Consider the following 25,153-nt stretch of genomic DNA (forward strand, 5'->3'; position numbering starts at 1 on the left):
GAAAGCGCCTGGACATGAGAGCATCAGAACTGGCCCATGGATCAATGTAAGAAGGTTGCGTGGTCTGATGACTTGTGTTCCATTTGATATAATTGTGATGGCCATGTGCGTGTACCTTGGTAAGAGATGGCACCAAGATGCACTTTGAGAAGAAGGCAAGCCAGAAGACGCCGTGTGATGCTCTGGGTAATGTTCATATGGATCTTAACGTGACATGTACCACCTAATAAACATTGCAGACCAATTGCACCCCTTCATGGCAATAGTTTCCTTGATGGCAGTGGCCTCTTTCATTAGGGGTGCTTTCAGGAACATGACAAATCTTTGTCACAATTGACCTAAATATTCCAGAAAATCTATGAAGCCAAGCTACAATAAGACATGTTTAGTAATCCTGGAATAAAACAGCCTTGTGTTCTCCTTTCAGAGTTACTGTATATTCAGACTGCACCTCTTTTTAGATTTTAACCGTTTCATCCCTATGTATTGTTTTGTCTGTCTGTCATCTTTAAACTTACGTTTTTTGTTGCGTGATGTAAAATAGAAATATACTATTGCATGTAACTGATTTCATTTGTCCACTTGTGCTTTCCAATTATTTAAAATCCCTTTGTTAATTTTCGTTAACATATTATAACAATTCTTCTGGGTTATTATTTTGTAACCTCATCTTGTTTGCTTTATATTTCATTGAAACTAAGAACCCAAATGTATATGTAGGTTCTTTTTAACTATTGTGGCAACATCCTTTGGGCCATTACTTGATGGTATTCCTTTGACTTCTCTGTGTGTTACAAAAATGTGCATTGTGTGAATGAGTTAAGTATGGTATGCTGGCTGCTGGGATTCCGGTGGTCAGCAAACAGACACCAGGATCCCGGCAGTGGAATGCTGCAAGGGGTAGGTGAGCGCAAGAAAGCCCCTTGCGGGCTCGGTGGCTCCCTGCAGTCGCCACAGGTTCTATTCCCACTCTATGGGTGTCGTTGAACACATATGAGTGGGAGTAGACCCTATGGGTCGACATTCCGAATGGCGGCATTTTTAACGGTCTGGATTCCATCGTCTGCATTCTGACCACTGGGATCCCCATCGTCGGTATATGAACTGCATACTGTGTGAATTTAACAGTTCTCGCCATTTCATTCACCTCAATAAAACTCTGGTAATGATGGAAACCGATATCTGTAATCACCTATTGCTTTTTATGACATCACACTACATTTTCTTGCTAAGTTAAAATAATTGTATAATATTCATACTAATTTATGTTCACTCAAAGTTACAACAAAATTAACACTACTGTTTTCATATTTAATTTTTGCAGGATAGTTAAGTGATTTGCAGAAGAAAAAACGTTTTGTGGAGACAAAATGATGCCGTTATGTGGCTATTGTTTAGAATCTGCTCTCAAATTTGCAGTGCAGCTTTTGGAATATTTGCGAGACTATGGGGGAATCAATTAGCTGCGGTAATTTAACATGGGCAAATTGATCCCCCAGGGCTTAGCCCCGAAGGCACCCCGCAGGCTGCGCTTAACTGGGAATTCTTTTTGGGTCTAAGCAGACCCAAAAAGAATGACCTTGATAAATAGCCTGTTATCTGGTGCCACGATCATGTTAACACATAGTTCTGGGAACTTATCCTGGATTCTGTGTGTTAACGCCCAAAAAAACTGCAGTGTCTCGGGCATGATAAAAGGGATCTAATTTGAATAGCCATGGTTATTTAAAGCCAGAGACTGCCACCTTTTTTCACACCTGGTAAATTACAGGGTCTAGTTTAATTCCCCCCAATATTGAGGATCTTTTGCATTCATGGCAGTGAAGCATACGCAAAATAAGGGTACATTTCCCCTCTTTCATCTTTGTAATAAGCTTGAATGATATACTCATTCCTTAACAATGTGTCAGATTTGTTTTCATGAATATTACAGTGCTTTAAATATTTTATCAACATTCTAAGTATTCTTTTGACAGTTAAGCTGGCCATATACAGTACGTACTTTAAGATTCTTTTCCAACAACAATCTGGTAATGTGTGGGAGCAAAGACTCCAATTACTGGAAAATGGACAAAAACCGTTGTTCAGACAAGTTTGTTAAATCTGTTTTATGTTGCCAGTTTGTGTAAACAATGGTTTCTGTCCATTTTCCAGTGTTTGGGAGTAAATGGTTGGCGTGTCCCTGCCCCCATACATTATCAGATTTTAGTGGGAAAAGCTCATCTTAAGGCCCATATAGATGGGCCGATGTGGGAGAGATGTGTGCTGAGCGAACCGCTCAGCACACATCTCTCCCGCCGCTCAGCACAGCGCGATCTCTGCTGAGCGTGCGGGGGGAGACAGGGGGGCCGCTCACTTCACCCAGTGGGTGAAGTGAGCTACCCGCTAGATTGGCCTGCACGGCAGGCCAATCTAGCACCAGCGATAGCGATGTGCGGGGCTGCGCATCGCTATCGCTGTTAGGGCTACACACGGAGCGATCTTGCTGAAAATCTAAGCAATCTAGTCAGATTGCTTAGATTATCGCTCCGTGTGTACCCCCATTTAAAGTGTATGGCCATCTTCACTGGATTAAAGCATAGGAATTGTCGATAACATTTTGGAGTGCATGTTTATAGTCCATCACAATGATTTTCTAATTTAGATGTATTTTTATGTCTTTTAGGAAACTCCATACCTATCATTGTAGGTAAGTTAGCAAAACTGTACTCAGCTACTTGTTTGGATTGGTTTTGTGTGTGTTTCGCAGATTTTTTTTTTCCCCCTTAAACTGTAAATTTTCTTTATTTTTGATACATTGGATGATCTTTTTTCATACTGGATACAGACATGGTAAATAAAAGCCTGTTTACACATTGTAAGTTGTTAAATACATGCTATAGCTGATGTAAAATGCGTCCATGGTTTAAAGAGGATGTGTTTTGTTAAGCACAGGCCTTCCATGGTTTCAGTGATTAGCATGTTAGCAGTAATGGTGGCCACTGTGGCACTCCTGCCTCGCGTTATCACTCTAGACTAGTGAAAGGCAGTTCTGTGGCGCACAGGACTTATAGGGGTGGTCAGAGTACTACTCAGAATACTGTTTGCACACTGGGCCTGATTCAGATGTAGAAGGAGCAGCGACAGCACTAATAAGGTAATTCAGCAGGAAGCGTCACGCCTCTTGCATCCATTACTGATCCAAGCTACGTCCTGGGACACAGCATCTGATCTAATGCGACACCATCGGCCGCCTGTGTGACCCATGGGATTGCATAAGCTGGCCGCCGCAGGTCTGAGCAAAAGGCCAGGAATTCTTCATTCTCTTACGGAGATCGCTGGCCTCGTCCCTCCCCCTGCAACAGATACCTGGCTTTGCCTCCGTTTTTTGAGAAATGACCAGGTTGTCAGCCACTGACCATCTGATGCCGTCCGGAGTTCACCGTCGCAGACCTGTACTGCACCTGCACAGAATGGGTCCAGCACACATACAAAGTACTGAACAAGTACGTCAGGAACTGAATCAAGCCCATTGTGCTGCTCTTTTAATCTGTCACCCTCTAGGACAGACGCAGCAAGTAAGATTTCTTTCTTTCTCTAACGTCCTAGTGGATGCTGGGAACTCCGTAAGGACCATGGGGAATAGCGGGCTCCGAAGGAGGCTGGGCACTCTAGAAAGATCTTAGACTACCTGGTGTGCACTGGCTCCTCCCACTATGACCCTCCTCCAAGCCTCAGTTAGATTTCGTGCCCGGCCGAGGTTGGATGCACACTAGGGGCTCTCCTGAGCTCTTAGAAAGTTATAGTCTTAGAATTTGTTATTTTCAGTGAGACCTGCTGGCAACAGGCTCACTGCAGCGAGGGACTAAGGGGAGAAGAAGCGAACTCGCCTGCTTGCAGCCGGATTGGGCTTCTTAGGCTACTGGACACCATTAGCTCCAGAGGGATCGACCGCAGGCCCAGCCTTGATGTTCGGTCCCGGAGCCGCGCCGCCGTCCCCCTTACAGAGCCAGAAGCAAGAAGATGGTCCGGAAAATCGGCGGCATGAAGACTCTGTCTTCACCAAGGTAGCGCACAGCACTGCAGCTGTGCGCCATTGCTCCTCTCACACACTTCACACTCCGGTCACTGAGGGTGCAGGGCGCTGGGGGGGGCGCCCTGAGGCAGCAATAAAAACACCTTGGCTGGCTAAAATACCTCAATATATGGCCCCAGGGGCTATATATGAGGTAAATACCCCTGCCAGAATTCCATAAAAAACGGGAGAATAGGCCGCGAAAAAGGGGCGGAGCCTATCTCCTCAGCACACTGGCGCCATTTTTCCCTCACAGCTCGGCTGGAGGGAAGCTCCCTGGCTCTTCCCTGCAATTCTACAGTACAGTAAGATGGAAAAGAGAGGGGGGGCATTAAAATTGGCACTGTATACAGTATATTATATAAAAGCTATTAGGGACATAACTCAGTTAGTCCCTGTATATATATAGCGCTCTGGTGTGTGCTGGCATACTCTTACTCTGTCCCCCTAAAGGGCTTTTGTGGGTCCTGTCCTCGTTTAGAGCATTCCCTGTGTGTCTGCGGTGTGTCGGTACGGCTGTGTCGACATGTTGAATGAGGAGGCTTATATGGTGACAGAACAGAGGCCGATATATGTGATGTCGCCCCCTGTGGGGCCGACACCAGAGTGGATGGATAGGTGAAAGGTATTAACCGACAGTGTCAACTCCTTACATAAAAGGGTGGATGACGTAACAGCTGTGGGACAGCCGGCTTCGCAGCCCCGCGCCTGCCCAGGCGTCTCAAAGGCCATCAGGGGCTCAAAAACGCCCGCTCTCTCAGATGGCAGACACAGATGTCGACACGGAGTCTGACTCCAGTGTCGACAAGGTGGAGACATATACACAATCCACTAGGAACATCCGTGACGTGATCCCGGCAATAAAAAATGTGTTATACATTTCTGACTTTAACCCAAGCGCCTCTAAAAATGGGTTTTAGGTTTGGGGAGAAAAAACAGGCAGTGTTTTGTTCCCCCATCAGATGAATAAATGAAGTGTGTGAAAGCGTGGGTTCCCCCGTTAAGAAACTGGTAATTTATAAAAAGTTACTGATGGCGTACCCTTTCCCGCCAGGTGGATAAGTTACGCTGGGAGATATCCCCTAGGGTGGATAAGGCGCTCACACGTTTGTCAAAAAAGGTGGCACTGCCGTCTTAGGATACGGCCACTTTAATAGGTACCTGTTGATAAAAAACAGGAGGCTATCCTGAAGTCTGTATTTACACACTCAGGTACTAGACTGAGACCTGCAGATAGTGCTGCTGCAGCGTGGTCGGTGACCCTGTCAAACAGGGATACTAGTTGGAAAACATAAAAACATATTAAAGACGTCGTCTTATATATGGGGGATGCACAGAGGGATATTTTGCCGGCTGGCATCCAAAATAAATGTAATGTCCATTCTGTCAGGAGGGTATTAGAGACCTGTCACTGGACAGGTGATGCTGACTTAAAAAGCGCATAGAGAGCCTTATAAGGGTGAGGAATTATTTGGGGATGGTCTCTGGGACCTCGTATCCACAGCAACTGCTGGGAAGAAATCATTTTACCTCAGGTTTCCTCACAGACAAAGGTACAGTCCTTTCGGCTTCAGAAAAGCAAGCGGGTCAAATGGCGCTTCCTTTCTGTACAGAGACAAGGGTAGAGGGAAAAAAGCTGCACCAGTCAGCCTGTTCCCAGAATCAAGATTCTTCCCCCGCCTCCTGTGAGGCCACACCATGACGCGGGTGCTCCACAGGTGTAGCCAGGTACGGTGGGGGGCCGTCTCAAAAATTTCAGCAATTAGTGGGCTCGCTCACAGGTGGATCCCTGTTTCTTTCAAGTAGTATTTCAGGGGTACAAGCTGGAATTCGAGATGTCTCCCCCCAGCCGTTTCCTAAAATATGCCTTGCTGACAACTCCCTCAGGCAGGGAGGCTGTGCTAGAGGCAATTAATAAGCGGTATTCCCAGCAGGTAATACTCAAGGTGCCCCTACTTCAATAAGGACGGGGTTACTATTCCACACGGGTTGGGGTACCGAAACCGCATGGTTCGGTGTGACCCATTTTATATTTAAAATTCTTGACCACAAAAATTCAAGTTCAAGATGGAATCGCTCAGGGCGGTTATTCCAAGCCTGGACGAGGGGGATTACATGGTATCCTGGGACATCAAGGATGCTTACCTGCATGTCCCCATTTACCATCCTCGCCAGGAGTACCTCAGATTTGTGGTACAGGATTACCATTACCAAGTCCAGACACTGCCGTTTGGACTGTACATGGCACCGAGGGTGTTTTATCAAGGTAATGGCCGAAATGTTGATACTCCTTCAAAAAAAGGGAGTTGTAATTATCCCGTACTTGGACAATCTCGTTATAAGGGCGAGGTCCAAGGAGCAGTTGGTAGTGGGGGTAGCACTATTTTGGAAAGTGCTACAACAGCATGGTTGGATTCTAAACAGTCCAAAGTCACAGCTGGTTCCTATGACACGTCTACTGTTCCTGGGGATGGTTCTGGACATAAACCAGAAATAGTGTTTCTCCCGGAGGAGAAAGCCAAGGAGTTGTCATCTCTAGTCAGAGACCTCCTGAAGCCAAAATAGGTAGCGGTGCATCATTGCACGCGAGTCCTGGGAAAAATGGTAGCTTCCTACGAAGCAATCCCATTAGGCAGGTTCCATACAAGAACTTTTCAGAGGGACCTGTTGGACAAGTGGTCCGGATCGCATCTTCCGATGCATAGGCTGATAACCCTGTCTCCAAGGACCAGGGTATCTCTACTGTGGTGGCTGCAGAGTGCCCATCTTCAAGAGGGCCACAGGTTCGGCATACAGGACTAGGTCCTAGTGACCATGGATTCCAACCTTTGAGGCTGGGAGGCAGTCACACAGGGAAGAAATTTCCAGGGACTTTGGTCAAGTCAGGTTATTTCCCTACACATAAATATTCTGGACCTGAGGGCCATTTACAATGCCCTGAGGCCGGCAAGGCCTCTGCTTCAAAACCAGCCGGTACTGATCCAATCAGACAACATCACGGCAGTCGCCCATGTAAACCAACAGGGCGGCACAAGAAGCAGGATGGCGATGGCAGAAGCCACAAGGATTCTCCGATAGGCGGAAAATCATGTGTTAGCACTGTCAGCAGTGTTCATTCCCGGAGTGGACAACTGGGAAGCAGATCTTCTCAACAGACACGACCTCCACCCGGGAGAATGGGGACTTACACCATTGGGAAAGGCCACAGGTGGACATGATGGCGTCCCGCCTCAACAAAAAGCTATAAAAGATATTGCACCGGGTCAGGGGACCCTCAGGCGATAGCTATGGACGCTCTGGTAACACCGTGGGTGTACCAGTCGGTTTATGTGTTCTCCCCTCTGCCTCTCATACCAAAGGTACTGAGAATAATAAGAAGGCGAGGAGTAAGAACGATACTCGTGGATGGCCAAGAAGAGCTTGGTACCCAGAACTTCAAGAATTTATATCAGAGGACCCATGGCCTCTGCCACTCAGACAGGACCTGCGGCAGCAGGGGCCCTGTCTGTTCCAAGACTTACCGCGGCTGCGTTTGTCGGCATGGCGGTTGAACGCCGGATCCTGAAGGAAAAGGGCATTCCGGAGGAAGTCATTCCTACGCTTACTAAAGCCAGGAAAGAGGTTACAGCAACTCATTATCACCGCATATGGCGAAAATATGTTGCATGGTGTGAGGCCGAAAGGGCCCCAACAGAGGAATTTCAACTAGGTCGATTTCTGCATTTCCTGCAAGCAGGAGTGACTATGGGCCTTAAATTGGGTTCCATTAAGGTACAGATCTCGGCTCTGTCGATTTTCTTTCAAAAAGAACTAGCTTCAGTACCTGAAGTTCAGACATTTATAAAAGGAGTGCTGCAGAGTCAGCCCACGTTTGTGCCTCCTGTGGCACCTTGGGATCTCAACGTGGTGTTGAGTTTCTTAAAATCACATTGGTTTGAACCACTAAAAACCGTGGATCTGAAATATCTCACGTGGAAGGTGGTTATGTTATTGGCCTTGGCTTCTGCCAGGCGAGTATCAAAGTTGGTGGCTTTGTCTTGTAAAAGCCCTTATTTAATTTTCCATATGGATAGGGCAGAATTGAGGACTCGTCCCCAGTTTCTCCCAAAGGTGGTGTCAGCGTTTCACCTGAACCAGCCTATTGTGGTGCCTAGGCTATTAGGGACTTGGAGGACTCCAAGTTGCTAGACGTTGTCAGGGCACTGAAAATCTATGTTTCCAGAACGGCTAGAGTCAGAAAATCTGACTCGCTGTTTATCCTATATGCACCTAACAAGCTGGGTGCTCCTGCTTCTAAGCAGACTATTGCTCGTTGGATTTGTAGTACAATTCAGCTTGCACATACTGTGGCAGGCCTGCCACAGCCAAAATCTGTCAAGGCCCATTCCACAAGGAAGGTGGGCTCATCTTGGGCGGCTGCCCGAGAGGTCTCGGCTTTACAATTTTGCCGAGCAGCTACTTGGTCAGGGGCAAACACGTTTGCAAAAATTCTACAAATTTGATACCCTGGCTGAGGAGGACCTGGAGTTCTCTCATTCAGTGCTGCAGAGTCATCCGCACTCTCCCGCCCGTTTGGGAGCTTTGGTATAATCCCCATGGTCCTTACGGAGTTCCCAGCATCCACTAGGACGTTAGAGAAAATAAGAATTTACTCACCGGTAATTCTATTTCTCGTAGTCCGTAGTGGATGCTGGGCGCCCATCCCAAGTGCGGTTTGTCTGCAATACTTGTACATAGTTATGGTTAACTAAATCGGGTTATTGTTGAGCCATCTGTTGAGAGGCTCTATTGTTTCATACTGTTAACTGTGTTTCATATCACGAGTTGTACGGTGTGATTGGTGTGGCTGGTACGAGTCTTACCCGGGATTCAAAATCCTTCCTTATTGTGTACGCTCGTCCGGGCACAGTACCTAACTGAGGCTTGGAGGAGGGTCATAGTGGGAGGAGCCAGTGCACACCAGGTAGTCTAAGATCTTTCTAGAGTGCCCAGCCTCCTTCGGAGCCCGCTATTCCCCATGGTCCTTACGGAGTTCCCAGCATCCACTACGGACTACGAGAAATAGAATTACCGGTGAGTAAATTCTTATTTTTTATTTTTTTTATTATTATTTTTTTTGTTGTAAAGGCTTTCATATTTTGACTACACGGGTAAGTGCTAGAGAGATGAGGCATGAAGAACATGGTAATGATACAGTAGCAACTCAGATATGTTCATAGTAACAGAAGGGAGTAGAGTAGATATCCATCATTGTAGCAGTAGCTGCCAGTGTGAGTAATGCGGAGACAGTCGCAGCTGATCTGTTGGTGTTTGGTGGTAGTTACATGATTATTTAGTCTTTAGAAGACCTGTCATAGATCAGACACATCCTTTTTAAGAATAGCAATGTGACAGTTACAGTATTGTTTGTTTGTAATAAGTGATATCTTATTTAAATTAAAGGAATGTAATCCGATATTTAATGTTCTGTACAATGTATTTTTCAGCACCATATTACATTATAAGAAAGGAAATATACCTTTAAGACACTCCACAGTGAAGGTTTTAATTGTATTTTGAGCGGTGCATAAACTGTGCATCAGTTAGTTTCTGTATACAGGTATGGGCTCTGGCATCATACCTATACAATACACATCGTGCCTATAATAAATAACCTCTGCCTCTTCCCTTACTGCTCCATGCATTCACATCTGTATTTAGTAGCGCTCCATACATAAGTGTAGGAGAAAATGCTGAGTGATTGGCAACATGTACAGCTGCTGTTTTTCTGGAACTTCCTGAATAATGATGTTTTGTAATAAAGAATCCTATGCCTGTACAATTCATTAACAGCTTCAGATGGAATATTTGTTCAGCTACTTGCACATTTTACAGTACTTGGTGTAACCGTAAGAGACCTTGGAAAGTAATATCAAAGCTGTTTTTGTGATCTGGTAATCTGTACATCATTATTAATTATATGTTCCTCTATTTAAAATTCCATTGAAATGTTGTTGTGTTTTTTACATTCTTTTAAGGAATAATCATTGCAGTTGCTGTTGTATGCTGTGGTGGAGTACTGATTTGGTATTTTAAAAAATATAAAAAAAGCCGGTGAGACCACTTGTTACATATGTGTCTATCTTTTTATCTTTTTTTTCCCTTTGCAAGTTCTTTCAGACATTGCAAATCAGCACTTCTTGCTGCAGTATCTTCAGTTTTCTTTTAGACCATTTTCTTCCCTTCTAGTGTATTAATTTGCTTGGTGTCTCAGATTTATGTGTTCTTGTTATAAAAAGAATCCATGTACTCCGCATATTAAATTTCACTGGCACCCTACATGACTTTTTTACATGCCACCCGGCACTATCCTGCTCCAGGGCTGAATGAGATTTCGTTCCGTCATTCATTACAGTGTGTAACGTGTACCGGTAATCTGCTGTGGTCCGGGGGCAGATGTGTACTTGGCCTAAGCCACAAGGGGGATGCGGTCATCTGACCGCCACTTGGGATCCCGGCGGTCACCATGTAGACGCCGGGATCCAAGCAATCAAAATGCTGGCAGATAGAATGCCAACCCACAGGGACTATTCCCACAAGGGGCTTTGTTGTGCTTGCACAAGGGCCAAGCTTTGGAAACACTGGCTTATCTTTTCTGTTGTACTCTTCTTTCTAAAAAAAACAAACACATTTTCTCTGACGTCCTAGTGGATGCTGGGTACTCCGTAAGGACCATGGGGTATAGACGGGCTCCGCAGGAGACTGGGCACTCTTAAAAGAAAGATTAGGTACTATATCTGGTGTGCACTGGCTCCTCCCTCTATGCCCCTCCTCCAGACCTCAGTTAGTATCTGTGCCCGGCCAGAGCTGGATGCACCCTAGGGGCTCTCCTGAGCTTCCTAGAAAAGAAAGTATTTGTTAGGTTTTTTATTTTCAGTGAGATCTGCTGGCAACAGACTCACTGCTACGTGGGACTGAGGGGAGAGAAGCGAACCTACCTGCTTGCAGCTAGCTTGGGCTTCTAAGGCTACTGGACACCATTAGCTCCAGAGGGATCAAACACAGGCCCAGTCCTCGGTCGTCCGGTCCCGGAGCCGCGCCGCCGTCCCCCTTGCAGAGCCAGAAGAACGAAGAGAAGTTGAAAATCGGCGGCTGAAGACTCCGGTCTTCATTAAGGTAGCGCACAGCACTGCAGCTGTGCGCCATTGCTCCCTTAGCACACCACACACTCCGGTCACTGATGGGTGCAGGGCGCTGGGGGGGGGGGGGGCGCCCTGGGCAGCAATTAGATTACCTTACTTGGCGAAAAGCACATAATACAGTCTGAAAAACTGTATATGTGCATTAACCCCCGCCATTAAAGTACATAAAAGGACAGAAGCCCGCCGCTGAGGGGGCCGGGCCTTCTTCCTCAGCACACCGGCGCCATTTTCTCTTCACAGCTCAGCTGGAAGGAAGCTCCCCTGCAGTATCCTGGTACACAAAGGGTAAAAAAGAGAGGGGGGGCACATAAATTTAGGCGCAAAACTGTGTATATAAGCTGCTATAGGGGAAAAATCACTCAGTATAGTGAACATCCCTGTATTATATAGCGCTGTGGTGTGTGCTGGCATACTCTCTCTCTGTCTCTCCAAAGGGCCTGGTGGGGGAACTGTCTTCAAATAGAGCATCCCCTGTGTGTGTGGTGTGTCGGTACGCGTGTGTCGACAGGTCTGAGGTAAAAGGCTCCTCTAAGGAGGTGATAGAGCGGATAAGTGTGTGGGAGGGTGTCTCCGTCAACAACGCCGACACCTGTTTGGATATGTGTAAGTGCTGAGGTAAAATTATTGCACAAAAGGTTAGGGAACAGAAAGGAAATCTACCCTGGTCTGTCCCTATGTCACAGAGTCCTTCAGAGTCTCTCTATGCTCACTATCCAAAATAACAAAGTATCGACACGGAGTTTAACTCCACTGTCGACTACGATAATGCAACGTTACAGCCAAGAGGGCTAAAAGATATTCAATATATGATTATTGGAATAAAAGATGATTTGTATATCACTGATGACTCATCTGTCCCTGACACGAGAGTACACATGTTAAGGGGAAGAATGCTGAGGTAAATTTCCCTCCTCTCATGAGGAAAAAGAGCGGGAATCTCCAGACAAGAGACTGCAGCTTCCCACAAGAGAATTCTCACGCTGTATCCTTTCCCCACTAGGGCCAGGATGTGTTGAGAATCTTCCCCTTGGGTGTCCTGTTTGCACTAGCTATTCTCAGGGATCCTGCAGATAGTGTGCACATTCTAGTATACTACCCAGACCGGCGATTGTGTCGGCATGGGTTTATAGCGCTGTGGCAGCGTGGACAGGTACCTTATCAGCAGAGATTGAGACCCTAGTATGCATATAAATATTTTAAGATGCTGTCTTAAGTGATAGATATATAATTATAAAGCATGCCCAAAGGGACATGAGTATACTGGGTCCTAGAGACAAAAGCTATGTCGATTTCTGCTTGACGTGTCCTGTAGAATATACATTGGACAGATGATGCCGACTTAAGAGGCAAATGGAAGGCTGAGGATTGTGTGGAGAAAGGTTCTCGGGCCTGGTCTCCACAGCTATAGCTGGTAATTCTGATATTTTGCCTTATATTCCTGCACAGCCTAGGAAAGCACGACATTATTAAATGCAGCTTTTCGAATAAAGAAACAAGAAAGTCTGAGGTGCGTCCTTTCTTGTCAGAGCCGGGGGCAGAGGAAAGAAGCTGTACAACACAGCTAGTCCCCATGAACAGAAGTCCTCCCCGGCCTCTACAAAAATCCACCGCATGTCGCTGGGGCTCCACAGGCGGAGCTAGGCCCGGTGGGGACACGCCTTCGTAAGTTCAGCCACAAGTGGGTTCACTCCCTGTTAGATCCCTGGGCAATAAAAATTGTATCGCAGGGATACAGGCTGGACTGTGAGAAGATGCCCCCTCACCGAGGACCCGGCGGGCTTCCCCCCAAGAGAGGGAGCCAGTGTTAACTGCAATTCGTAAATTGTATCTTCAACAGGTGGTGGTCAAGGGTCCCCTCCTTCAACAAGAGGGTGTTATTATTCGACCATGTTATAATCCCGAAACCAGACTGTTCGGTTAGACCCATATTGAATTAAAATCCCTGAACATATACCTGAAAAGGTTCAGGTTCAAGATGGAATCGCTAAGAGCGGTCATTGCAAGCCTGAAATGAATCGGGACATAAGGGATGCATACCTTTTGTGTCCCCATTTATCCACCTCATCAGGCGTACCTCAGAATTGCGGTACGGGATTGTCATTACCAATTTCACCAAGGTAATGGCGGATATGATGGTGCTCCTGCGGAAGCAAGGTGTCGCTATTATCACATACTTGGATGATCTCCTCATAAAAGCGAGATCAAGAGAGCAGTTGCTGGACAGCGTATCACCTTCTCTGGAAGTGAAACGGCAACACGACTGGATTCTATATATTCCGAAGTTGCAGTTGGTTCCTACAGCTCATCTGCCTCGCCTAGGCATGATCCTAGACACAGACCAGAAGAGGGTTTATCTCCCGATAGAGAGAGCTCAGGAGCTCATGACACTGGTCAGGAATCTATTGAAAACCAAAACAGGTGTCAGTGCATCACTGCACTCGAGTCCTGGGAAGGATGATGGCATCATACGAGGCCATCCCCTTTGGCTGGTTCCATGCAAGGACAATGGAACTTACTGGACAAGTGGTCCGGATCACATCTTCAGATGCATCGGTTAATCACCCTATCCCCCAGGGCCAGGGTGTCTCTCCTGTGGTGGCTGCGGAGTGCTTACCTTCTCGAGGGCCGTAGATTCGGCATTCAGGACTGGGTCCTGGTGACCACGGATGCAAGCCTCCGAGGGTGGGGGGCAGTTACACAGGGAAGAAAATTCCAAGGTTTGTGATCAAGCCAACAGACTTGCCTTCACATCAATATCCTGGAACGAAGGGCCATATACAACGCCCTAAGTCAAGCGGAGTTCCTGCTTCGCGACCAACCGGTTCTGATCCAGTCAGACCGCAGGGGCTCATGTAAACCGCCAGGGCGGCACAAGGAGCAGGGTGGCGAGGGTAGAAGCCACCAGAATTCTTCGCTGGGCGGAGAATCAAGTAAGCGCACTGTCAGCAGTGTTCATTCCGGGAGTGGACACGACCTCCACCCGGGAAAGTGGTGACTTCATCAGGAAGTCTTCACGCAGTTTTGCAAATTGTTGGAAACTGCCTCAGGTGGACTACATGGCGTCCCACCTCAATAAAAAGATAAAAAAGGTTTTACGCTGGGTCAAGGGACTCTCAGGCGATAGCTGTGGTCGCACTAGTAACACCGTGGGTGTTCCAGTCGGTCTATATATTCCATCCTCTTCCTCTCAGACCCAAGGGCTGAGAATTGTAATAAACGGAGGAGTGTGAACAATATTCTTTGCTCCGGATTGGCCAAGAAGGACTCGGTACCCGGAACTGCAAGAAATGCTCTCAGAGGACCCATGGCCTCTGCCTCTCAGTCAGGACATGTTGCAACAGGGACCCTGTCTGATCCAAGACTTACCGCGGCTGCGTTGGACGGCATGGCGGTTGAACACCGGATCCTAGCGGAAAAGGGCATTCCGGATGCAGTTATTCCTACGCTGATAAAGGCTAGGAAAGACGTGACAGCAAGACTTTTTCACTGTATATGGCGAAAATAGGTTGCTTGGTGTGTGGCTGGGAAGGCCCTACAGAGGAATTCCAGGGGGGTCGATTCCTGCACTTCCTACAGTCAGGGATGACTATGGGCCTAAAATTAGGATCCATAAAGGCCAAGATTTCGGCCCTATCCCTTTTTCTCTCAAAAAGAACTGGCTTCACTGCCTGAAGTTCGGACGTTGTTACAGGGGTGCTGCATAATCAGCCCCTTTTTGTGCCTCCAGTGGCACCTTGGGATCTTAACGTGTGTTGGATTCCTAAAATTCCACTGGTTTGAGCCACTTAAGACCGTGGAGCTAAAATATCTCACGTGGAAAGTGGTCAGGCTTTTGGCCTTAGCTTGGACTAGGCGTGTGTCAGAATTGGCGGCTTTGTCATGTAAAAGCCCATATCTGATCTTCCATATGGAAAGGGCAGAATGGAGGACTCGTCCCCAATTTCTCCCTAAGGTGGTATCATCGTTTCATTTGAACCAACCTATTGTGGTGCCTGCGGCTACTAGGGACTTGGAGGATTCCAAGTTGCTGGACGTAGTCCGGGCCCTGAAACTTTGTTTCCAGGACGGCTAGAGAATCAGAAAAACTGACTCGCTATTTATCCTGCATGCACCCAACAAGCTGGGTGCTCCTGCTTAAAAGCAGACTATTGCTCGCTGGATCTGTAGCACGATTCAGCTTGCACATTCTGCGGCTGGACTAAATCGGTAAAAGCCCATTCCACGAGGAAGGTGGGCTCTTCTTGGGCGGCTGCCCGAGGGGTCTCGGCTTTACAACTTTGCCGAGCTGCTACTTGGTCGGGTTCAAACACTTTTGCAAAATTCTACAAGTTTGATACCCTGGCTGAGGAGGACCTTGAGTTTGCTCATTCGGTGCTGCAGAGTCATCCGCACTCTCCCGCCCGTTTGGGAGCTTTGGTATAATCCCCATGGTCCTTACGGAGTACCCAGCATCCACTAGGACGTCAGAGAAAATAAGAATTTACTTACCGGTAATTCTATTTCTCGTAGTCCGTAGTGGATGCTGGGAGCCCGTCCCAAGTGCAGACTCTCTGCAGTACATGTATATAGTTATTGCTTAACTAAAGGGTTATTGTATGAGCCATCTGTTGAGAGAGGCTCAGTTATTGTTCATACTGTTAACTGGGTATAGTTATCACGAGTTGTACGGTGTGATTGGTGTGGCTGGTATGAGTCTTACCCTGGATTCCAAATCCTTTCCTAGTAATGTCAGCTCTTCCGGGCACAGTTTCCCTAACTGAGGTCTGGAGGAGGGGCATAGAGGGAGGAGCCAGTGCACACCAGATAAAGTACCTAATCTTTCTTTTAAGAGTGCCCAGTCTCCTGCGGAGCCCGTCTATACCCCATGGTCCTTACGGAGTACCCAGCATCCACTACGGACTACGAGAAATAGAATTACCGGTGAGTAAATTCTTATTTTTTTTAGGTCTGAATGAACCATTAATCTATTATTGTATTTAATATGCGTTATACATGGACATTGTGACCTTTGTCACAAATGCGTACCTCCTGAAGTATGCTACTATAAATTATAAAAGCTGTCCGCAAATGATTTTTGGTGTTCAAGCACAATATGTATCTCTTATCTAATTCAGGAGTTGATAACTTAGTGCTCAGTTTTTTTTTTTTTTTATTAAAGAACTTCATCACAGATTGATCAGCGACCTTCAGCACACTGAATATTGGCTATATCAAATTATTAAGTGGAAAATATGATTTTCATATGGTTTTAAGTCATTTTTCACTTATATTATTTTAACAGTGAAATACAGTGTGTCAGTTGCTCCTCTTTGGATTATAGTAAATATCCATTCTGAGTGGATATAGTAAATATCCACTCCATATAAAATGAGTATAATTCCTGTACAGTAGTCTGATTTGTTTCTTGAGAACATAAACTACAGTACCTGCTCCTGAACTAGCGTACAGTATCTACAGTTACTTTTTCTCTTTTCTTATCTTTTTTTGTGGGTTCCAGTCTTTCTATCCTATTGTAGACATCATTGCCTGTCATTTGGTCTTTGCACCATTGCTCTCTTTATAGTTTTCTGTGTTTTACAGCTTTTGTGATGTTTTTTTCTTTTTATTCTTTTTCTTTTTAGGAAACCCAAGACAGATACTCTTAATGTGGAGTACACTCATTGTGATGCATAAATATATATGAAGAAATGAAGATCTGGCTTACTTATTCCTTTCATTTGAAACACACTGAAAAAAGGTGTCTGAGCGCTGAGTAGGCTCTTCCTCCATAAACCTGGTTGTCACTCCTCTCTTTTGAAACTTGGGTAGAAATAGAATTCATATAATATGTTAAATTAATATTGGATTCAGCTCTCAAAGCTGACTGGATGGTAATTCACAGGCACCGCTTCTTGCTGGACACTTCCCTCCAGTTAGTCCCTGGCAGTGCTGCATCTTCATGTTTTCCTTCCGTCATGCCGAACATGACAATAATAACAGTTAAGCGCTTGAATCTGGGCTGCATAGCACGCAGAAGGCATGAAGAACCCTTCTAGCAAGTATAACCGCAAGAAGAACACAGCCTGTTCTTGGGGGAATCAGAACAGGACAATTACTGGCTATTAATGCTTTTGCTGGGTTATTATGCTGCTTACTGATTTAGCAGATATTGCTGTCTATCACATTTGTGCCTATCTTTCATATATGATAACAACAAAATTGGTCTATTTTAAAGTGACCAGTGAATGTCACTGTTCCTTTCCCCAAAAAATCTTTTTTTTAATGAATATGTTCTGATTTTTTTTCTATATCTTAAGTGTCAAATAACTAGCGTGATGCAGGAAGTTTGACGCCTGTCTCTTTTTGCCCACATGTGGCAGAGAAATGATTTGTCTGTGTTCTAGTTGTATTCATGGCTCTGTGGAAGTGGCTGTAATATCCTAGCTATCTGGGATAACATTTTCTGCATTATTAAATGTAGGTGGATGAGCTCTATGTACCCACTAGCTTGGAATATTGATTCATCATAATCTACAATAGTATGTTCAGTACAGTTAGACAAATGATGATAAGTTGGGGTGGCACTGTTTAAGCCAAAGTCCTTTGCCAAAGCTACGTGATGTTGGAGAATTGATTTATATCCGTTACAGTACTTGAGCCCCAGTTAATACTTTCAGAGAGTTGTGAAGGGTGAGGTGGTATGGTTGACACCTGGATCATGTGTGATTGTAATGTAGTTGTAGCACATGATCAGACAGTCTGGCAAGGTGGTTGGATCAGGGGTCATAGTACATGTGGTTTTAGTAGAATTAGTATTGTCTGATTTCCCCCTGCCATCCACCATATTTTCTAGCTCTGGAATTTCTGCAGAGCTCTTGTAAGAACACCATGGACTCCAGCCTATAGTAAGGTGCCTGGTGGGAAACTTTACACAGTATTTAGTATTAGATCTGTCAGTGAAGGGAGTGTGCTAATGTTATTTAATGGACACAAGGTTCAAATAGGTTAATAGTTTATTTAATGATCTACTGAAATAACATAATGAGTAAGCATAATCGTACCAAATTGATATTGGGGCTTTTACACTCATTTTACCACTTGAGGTTTTACAACTAATAGTTGGTAATGCTGCATTTTGGTACATTTGTAATATGTGAGTAAATGAAAGAATAACTAATTTTATTTTGTTATATTGTATAAAACTGTTGTCAGTCCTCCAGAAAACAATAATTGCATTTCTGACCAATAGTTTAGTATTCTAATGTGATGCAAGTTGTAGGTAAAGTAAAATAAATCCCTGTTGGGAAGTGTAACAGTTCATCTAGTTACTACTGGTGTTGCATAATCAGTGAGTAGTTTTAATATAATTATCATGTTTCTGTTAAATGCCTAATTGTTTGACAAGTCCACTCTTTAGTTGCGTTCTTCTCTAACAGGCATATACAGTACATGTTTTGGGTTGGCTACAAAGTCCCAGTAGATCCCGACAGATCCTGGTACCTATTTTCACCCTAACCCCTCCTCCCACAGCCTAACCCTATTCATTTCCCTAGTGCCTAACCTCAAGCCCAGTTAACTATTCATTAATTATATTATAATATATATATATGCATACAATGAATAGTTAAGTGGTCAGTAATACATTGAGAGTCGCCTCTCAAATCATGTATGTCCCATATTCATCAAATTTAGACTGCCTTGAAATGACTCCAGCACATTGTCTCAATGATGGGGAGCTCGCTAGGAGAATGGAGAGCAGACAGATATCTTATTGAACTGAAGACAATTGCTTAAGCGCTGGAAAAGAAAATTGAGGAAACGGCAGCACTTATGAATTTAAGTTTTTTTTATTAAACAAATTGCTATTTACACAATGGTATCAAACTCTCGGGAGTTTATGATGATAATAATTGCATTTGTCAGAGCAATAAGATATATAATGGATACAGATTAACAACACAATAAAGATCACTAAGGGGTGTATTCAATAATTGTCGGAAGCTGCTGTCTTGTCTGAAAGACGTCAGTTTCCGACAGGTTTAGGTTGGAAGAGGTTCTGACCTATTCAGTAGGGGGCCATTTTTTCCGACAAGTTTAGCCCCGTTTCCGACAATGTCAATCCGACTTTAAAAATGTCAGATTGCCATTGTCGGGACCGGGCCAGATCTGTCTGGTTTGGCCAGCCATTGAATGTTGACCGGTCAGAGCCTTTCCATTGGAAAGGATCCGACAGGTGTTGAATACTCCCCTAAACTGCATAATGTATCCACTTTGTACTAAATCAAATGTCCCAGATTAATGGAGTATAGACCTAATAAAAATAAATACTCAATAAATGAGAGTTCAGCAGCAATGGTTAATAAAGGTGCTCCTAGAGTCTAGTGAAACATCTCGCCATGTAATGTGTCCAAATCTGACGAGTGTCTCAGGTGTTTGGTTCAAAGTACAGAGCCGTCTCTTTAGCCAATATATGACCTCACTGAAATAGTGCACTGAACAGGGGAGAATAAGTAGTTTAGCCTTTGTTTGGGGCTTCAGTGACTCTCACTGTAATATCTGGGTGGCCGCTATTGGGTGCAGCTATTGGGTTTTGAACACTTTTAGCACCCATATCCTCAACACGTTTCAAAACCATACTGAAAAAGCTGTGACTGGGAATCGTGCTGAACTGTCTGGGCCACTGTCAGTGAGGAGCCTTCCTGCATTTCTGACTGTCATATATGTTTCCAACTACAGTATAGCTAAGCATTGCAAGTTGACATCTGTATACTCCCTAGCGTGGCAAACCCCGAAAGCTGCATGAGTTAGCTGCAGTGCAGGTTCCCAGAAAGTACAGTGAGTCACTGAAGCCCCAAACAGCAGCTAAATGTATTGCTCCAGTAGGAGTAGTTTGGTTTTTCCTTGAAAATGATTGGTGCTTTAAAAATACGGCCAATCTCGCACAAATTGCTGCACTTCTGGCTTCTCAGTTTATTAGCCCAGTGTGTCAGACACATTACATGGTGAGCTGCTTTGCTAGCTCTAGGAGCACCTTTATTTGCTATTGCTGCTGAACGCTCATTGACCCCTCTTTCACACAGACAAGCAAATTACCGGATCAAGAATGTCTACTCAGTAATTTGTGGATCAACACGGGTATTTTGTCTGTATGAAAGGGTCAACCCAGGTTGAAGTTCCCGGGTCTCCGACCCTTTCACACAGACTGAGAATAGTAACCTGCAGTGAGGATGGCTAGCATGGTGGTGCACATGCTCAGACGGTGAAAACGACACAGAAAAAGGTACACACTTTTTTTTTTTTTTTTTTTGGTCGACCATTTTCCATGTCAACCTTTAGCTGTGTAAACCTTTCATAGTTCGACCTAATGACCAAGTCGACCTTTAGTCCATGTCAACCATTTCACTGTCAATCATATGGTGTCAACCTAATGATTGTAGACCTTCTTACTGTAGATCTATTGATCTGTAACCTGTTCAAGTATTTGGATTATTTATCTAGAAATCTTTTGAAGATAAAGTGCACTTCATATGTGGATTTTTTTCCCTGGTATTCCTGATTTTTATACCTTTGTCCCTTGGCCCTAGTCACCACCCTTGTTTCCATTTTACAATGTATATACTTTGTGCATATTATCAGCATATATGAGAGCTCCCCAGTTAAAGAATGACAAATACAATTTTGTTGCTATACTGTTGAGAGGAATCTGGTGAGAGAGCACGGACTGCATACAGTGTGGCTGCTCACTTATTGCGTGATTATTATGGGAGTATTCCCATGTAGTAATCATTTGAAAGACTTGTCATGGGGTAAATTACTTGGGGCCAATTCAGAGTTACACCCAAGCAGGCCACAGTTGAACTTGTACTGCACGCAGTACAATCAACTGAATTTGCTGCGCTATATAAGAAACTGTTAAATAAAAAAATTAAACTCAATACTTATATTTGTTCATGTCAAATTGGGTGCATCTGTGTAACTGCACTGTCCCTATCCATCCATGGTCAAGTAGCCTCCATCACTATCTGTGCAGCGCCAACCCTTAACCTGGTTCAGAAGATCGTCTATGATCAAATGGATTTCTACAAACACCCAATTCCATCTGCATGCACTCACTAAAATTAGCCTACATGTGCCCTGTTACACCCATTCATCCGCACAGTGAGATGTGACTGATGTGCATGCATTCCGCTTCGTAGCCTGCGCATTGCGAAAAATAAATAGATCCGTCCTGTAAAACTAACGTGCATACAGCTTTGAATTGGTAACTTTGCATAGTCACAGTAGCACACTTACTGTTCACACGCTGCATGCCGTGCTTCAGCTCCATCTTCAGAGTCGTATATGGCATTTTTATTAGTTTTTTTTATACTGCTTCATTTCTAAATATGACACTGTGTCCTGTAAGAAAGGCCGCAAGCTCTCCTTATGTAGGGAATACTCTTAATCTACTGCTCATTCTGATACTGTGTGACTGAAAGTACATGATCTCTGAGATAAGCAGTTTATTACTGAAGATGTAAACTGCATTGTAACATGTCTTGTGTGTAAAATGGCTTTGTGCATGCCTTCTCTTAGATTGCGTTAGCTCATAGTTAGCGGCCTTCTAGCTACAGTTTTCATTGCAGGACACCTGGCCAATATGTATGGAAAGCACCAATGTGTATGTGCTTTTAACAGAAAAAAAAAAACTTATGCCAGATCCTATGGGCGGTATCCTAATACCCATGGTAAAACATTGGCACAAAAATCTTACCTTTTTTTGCGAATTTTCCAGATGTTTCACAGATTTTTTATTTTTTTACAAACTATCCTATTAGACCGCCCGTAAAAACAACACAAAACAACCAGCTGGGTCTACAGGGAGGGCACCGCGGCCCGAGAGCCAGCAATCGCCACTGTGACTCCTGGCGGGGAAGCCGGGGCAGTGGGGTGACTTGCATCACCCCCCCCCAAAGCCCACACGCGCACACACACACACACTTGCCCCACCCCCATCAGGGATGGGGTGGGTGGTGGTGTAGCGCTGCACCGGGAGCTGTCAGGAGCCGACTCCCAGTGCAGTACACAATAGCCCCAATAGAATACCCTGGGTGATAGCATTACTGCGGGTAATAGGATACCACCCAATGTGTTTTAACACGAAAATGAGGTATAATTGGATAGCACGTAGCGAATCATGGAGCAAAAATCGCTATAATGGGCTGTTTTTTTCTATGTGAAAAATTATTGGGAACAATGAAATACTCCCCTAAATAGTAAAAAAATAAACCTACAGATTTGATTTAATCGGCTGTCTTGCACATCAAAAACAGAAACATTCCTCATTTACTCCTACTCCGTTTTATTAAAAAAGAGAATAAGTTGAATTCAAAAGAACCCATCTAGTAAATAGTCTTTCTTTGCATTGCTTGGTTAATCACAGGGCACCCATCTGTGACTGGCGTTAGGTATTTTCAGGCCGCTGTAAGTGCTCCTTTGCTAACATTGCTTATAGGTGCAACATTTTCTAGTTATGAGAACTATTGTGCATCCTGAGGACGTACTTGGACAATAGTTCTCATAACTGGACAATTATTTTTGGGAATTGAACCTTTTTGAGTTTTTAAGTTAATAAGTATATCAGTTATATGATGGCTTGGAGATTTGGAAAATTGTGGAAAACTGGATTGTAAAATGTGTATAATTGTTAACCAGTTGTCTTTAAAATGTTGTGTTTTGTACATTAAAGTATAAGAAAATTCAGATTTGCGGTTTGCTTCAGCTGATTCCCTCATTATTTGGGGCTCTGATTGTTTACTAAGGCAACAACTCCACAGTAGTAAAAGAATGTGGACATGCCTATCAGCTGGACCAGTATATCACATAGAAATAAAAAATGTATTACTACCATATTTTTTAGACATCGCAAGACTTAACTGATTTTCCCATCAAAACCACTCATACATTTTTTATTATTATTTTTTAATACAGTTTAAAAAAAAATTTTCAATATTTAAATTTCTCTGACGTCCTAAGTGGATGCTGGGAATCCGTAAGGACCATGGGGAATAGCGGCTCCGCAGGAGACTGGGCACAACTAAAGAAAGCTTTAGGACTACCTGGTGTGCACTGGCTCCTCCCTCTATGACCCTCCTCCAGACCTCAGTTAGAATCTTGTGCCCGGCTGAGCTGGATGCACACTAGGGGCTCTCCTGAGCTCCTAGAAAAGAAAGTATATTTTAGGTTTTTTATTTTCAGTGAGATCTGCTGGCAACAGACTCACTGCTACGAGGGACTAAGGGGAGAAGAAGCGAACCTACCTGACTGGAGATAGTTTGGGCTTCTTAGGCTACTGGACACCATTAGCTCCAGAGGGATCGAACACAGGACCCGACCTCGATCGTTCGGTCCCGGAGCCGCGCCGCCGTCCCCCTTACAGAGCCAGAAGCATGAAGATGGTCCTGGAAATCGGCGGCAGAAGACTTCGGTCTTCAACAAGGTAGCGCACAGCACTGCAGCTGTGCGCCATTGCTCCTCATGCACACCTCACACTCCGGTCACTGATGGGTGCAGGGCGCTGCCCTGAGCAGCAATATGAATACCTTGGCTGGCAAAAAAATCACAATATATAGTCCCAGAGGCTATATATGTGATAAATACCCCTGCCAGAATCCATAAAAAAAGCGGGAGAAAAGTCAGCCGAAAAAGGGGCGGGGCTATCTCTCTCAGCACACTGGCGCCATTTTTTCTTCACAGTGCAGCTGGAAAACAGCTCCCCAGGCTCTCCCCTGTAGTTTTCAGGCTCAAAGGGTTAAAAAGAGAGGGGGGGCACTAAATTTAGGCGCAATTTTGTGTATACAAGCAGCTATTGGGGGAAAAATCACTCAGTTATAGTGTTAATCCCTGCATTATATAGCACTCTGGTGTGTGCTGGCATACTCTCTCTCTGTCTCCCCAAAGGACTTTATGGGGTCCTGTCCTCAGTCAGAGCATTCCCTGTGTGTGTGCGGTGTGTCGGTACGGCTGTGTCGACATGTTGGATGAGGAAGGTTACGTGGAGGCGGAGCAGAGGCCGATAAATGTGATGTCGCCCCCTGTGGGGCCGACACCAGAGTGGATGGATAGGTGGAAGGTATTAACCGACAATGTCAACTCCTTACATAAAGGGCTGGATGAGGTAACAGTTGTGGGACAGCCGGCTTCTCAGCCCGCGCCTGCCCAGGCGTCTCAAAGGCCATCAGGGGCTCAAAAACGCCCGCTACCTCAGATGGCAGACACAGATGTCGACACGGAGTCTGACTCCAGTGTCGACGAGGTTGAGACATATACACAATCCACTAGGAACATCCGTTGCATGATCTCGGCAATGAAAAATGTGTTACACATTTCTGACATTAACCCAAGTACCACATAAAAGGGGTTTTATGTTTGGGGAGAAAAAGCAGCCAGTGTTTTGTTCCCCCATCAGATGAGTGAATGAAGTGTGTAAAGAAGCGTGGGTTCCCCCAATAAGAAACTGGTAATTTCTAAAAAGTTACTGATGGCGTATCCTTTCCCGCCAGAGGATAGGTTACGTTGGGAGATATCCCCTAGGGTGGATAAGGCGCTCACACGTTTGTCAAAAAAAGGTGGCACTGCCGTCTTAGGATACGGCCACTTTGAAGGAGCCTGCTGATAAAAAGCAGGCGGCTATCCTGAAGTCTGTATATACACACTCAGGTACTATACTGAGACCTGCAATTGCCTCAGCATGGATAGTGCTGCTGCAGCGTGGTCTGATACCCTGTCAGATAATATTAATACCCTAGAGAGGGATAATATTTTGCTAACATAGAGCATATTAAAGACGTTGTCTTATATATGAGGGATGCACAGAGGGATATTTGTTGGCTGGCATCCAGAATTAATGCAATGTCCATTCTGCCAGGAGGGTATTAGAGACCCGGCAGTGGACAGGTGA

At 44.9% G+C, this 25,153-nt stretch overlaps 1 protein-coding gene across 7 annotated transcripts in view; it reads left to right on the plus strand.

Annotated features, from left to right (window-relative positions):
* Window positions 1-22,956, plus strand: part of LOC135045631 (complement receptor type 1-like) — a 363,785-nt gene extending 340,829 nt beyond the window's left edge. For 5 of the 7 annotated variants that reach the window (XM_063955316.1, XM_063955320.1, XM_063955322.1 and 2 more), the window contains 3 exons: window positions 2,666-2,689; window positions 10,072-10,147; window positions 16,857-22,956. In XM_063955316.1, coding sequence (XP_063811386.1) covers window positions 2,666-2,689; window positions 10,072-10,147; window positions 16,857-16,908 — 152 coding nt within the window. In that variant the 3' untranslated portion in view covers window positions 16,909-22,956. The remainder of the gene's footprint in view (window positions 1-2,665; window positions 2,690-10,071; window positions 10,148-16,856) is intronic. The other 2 variants (XM_063955317.1, XM_063955321.1) reach the window with 1 other exon arrangement.
* Window positions 22,957-25,153: the final 2,197 nt, after the last annotated feature.

The sequence above is a fragment of the Pseudophryne corroboree genome, chromosome 2 (assembly GCF_028390025.1).
Source record: "Pseudophryne corroboree isolate aPseCor3 chromosome 2, aPseCor3.hap2, whole genome shotgun sequence".
Lineage (NCBI taxonomy): Eukaryota > Metazoa > Chordata > Amphibia > Anura > Myobatrachidae > Pseudophryne > Pseudophryne corroboree.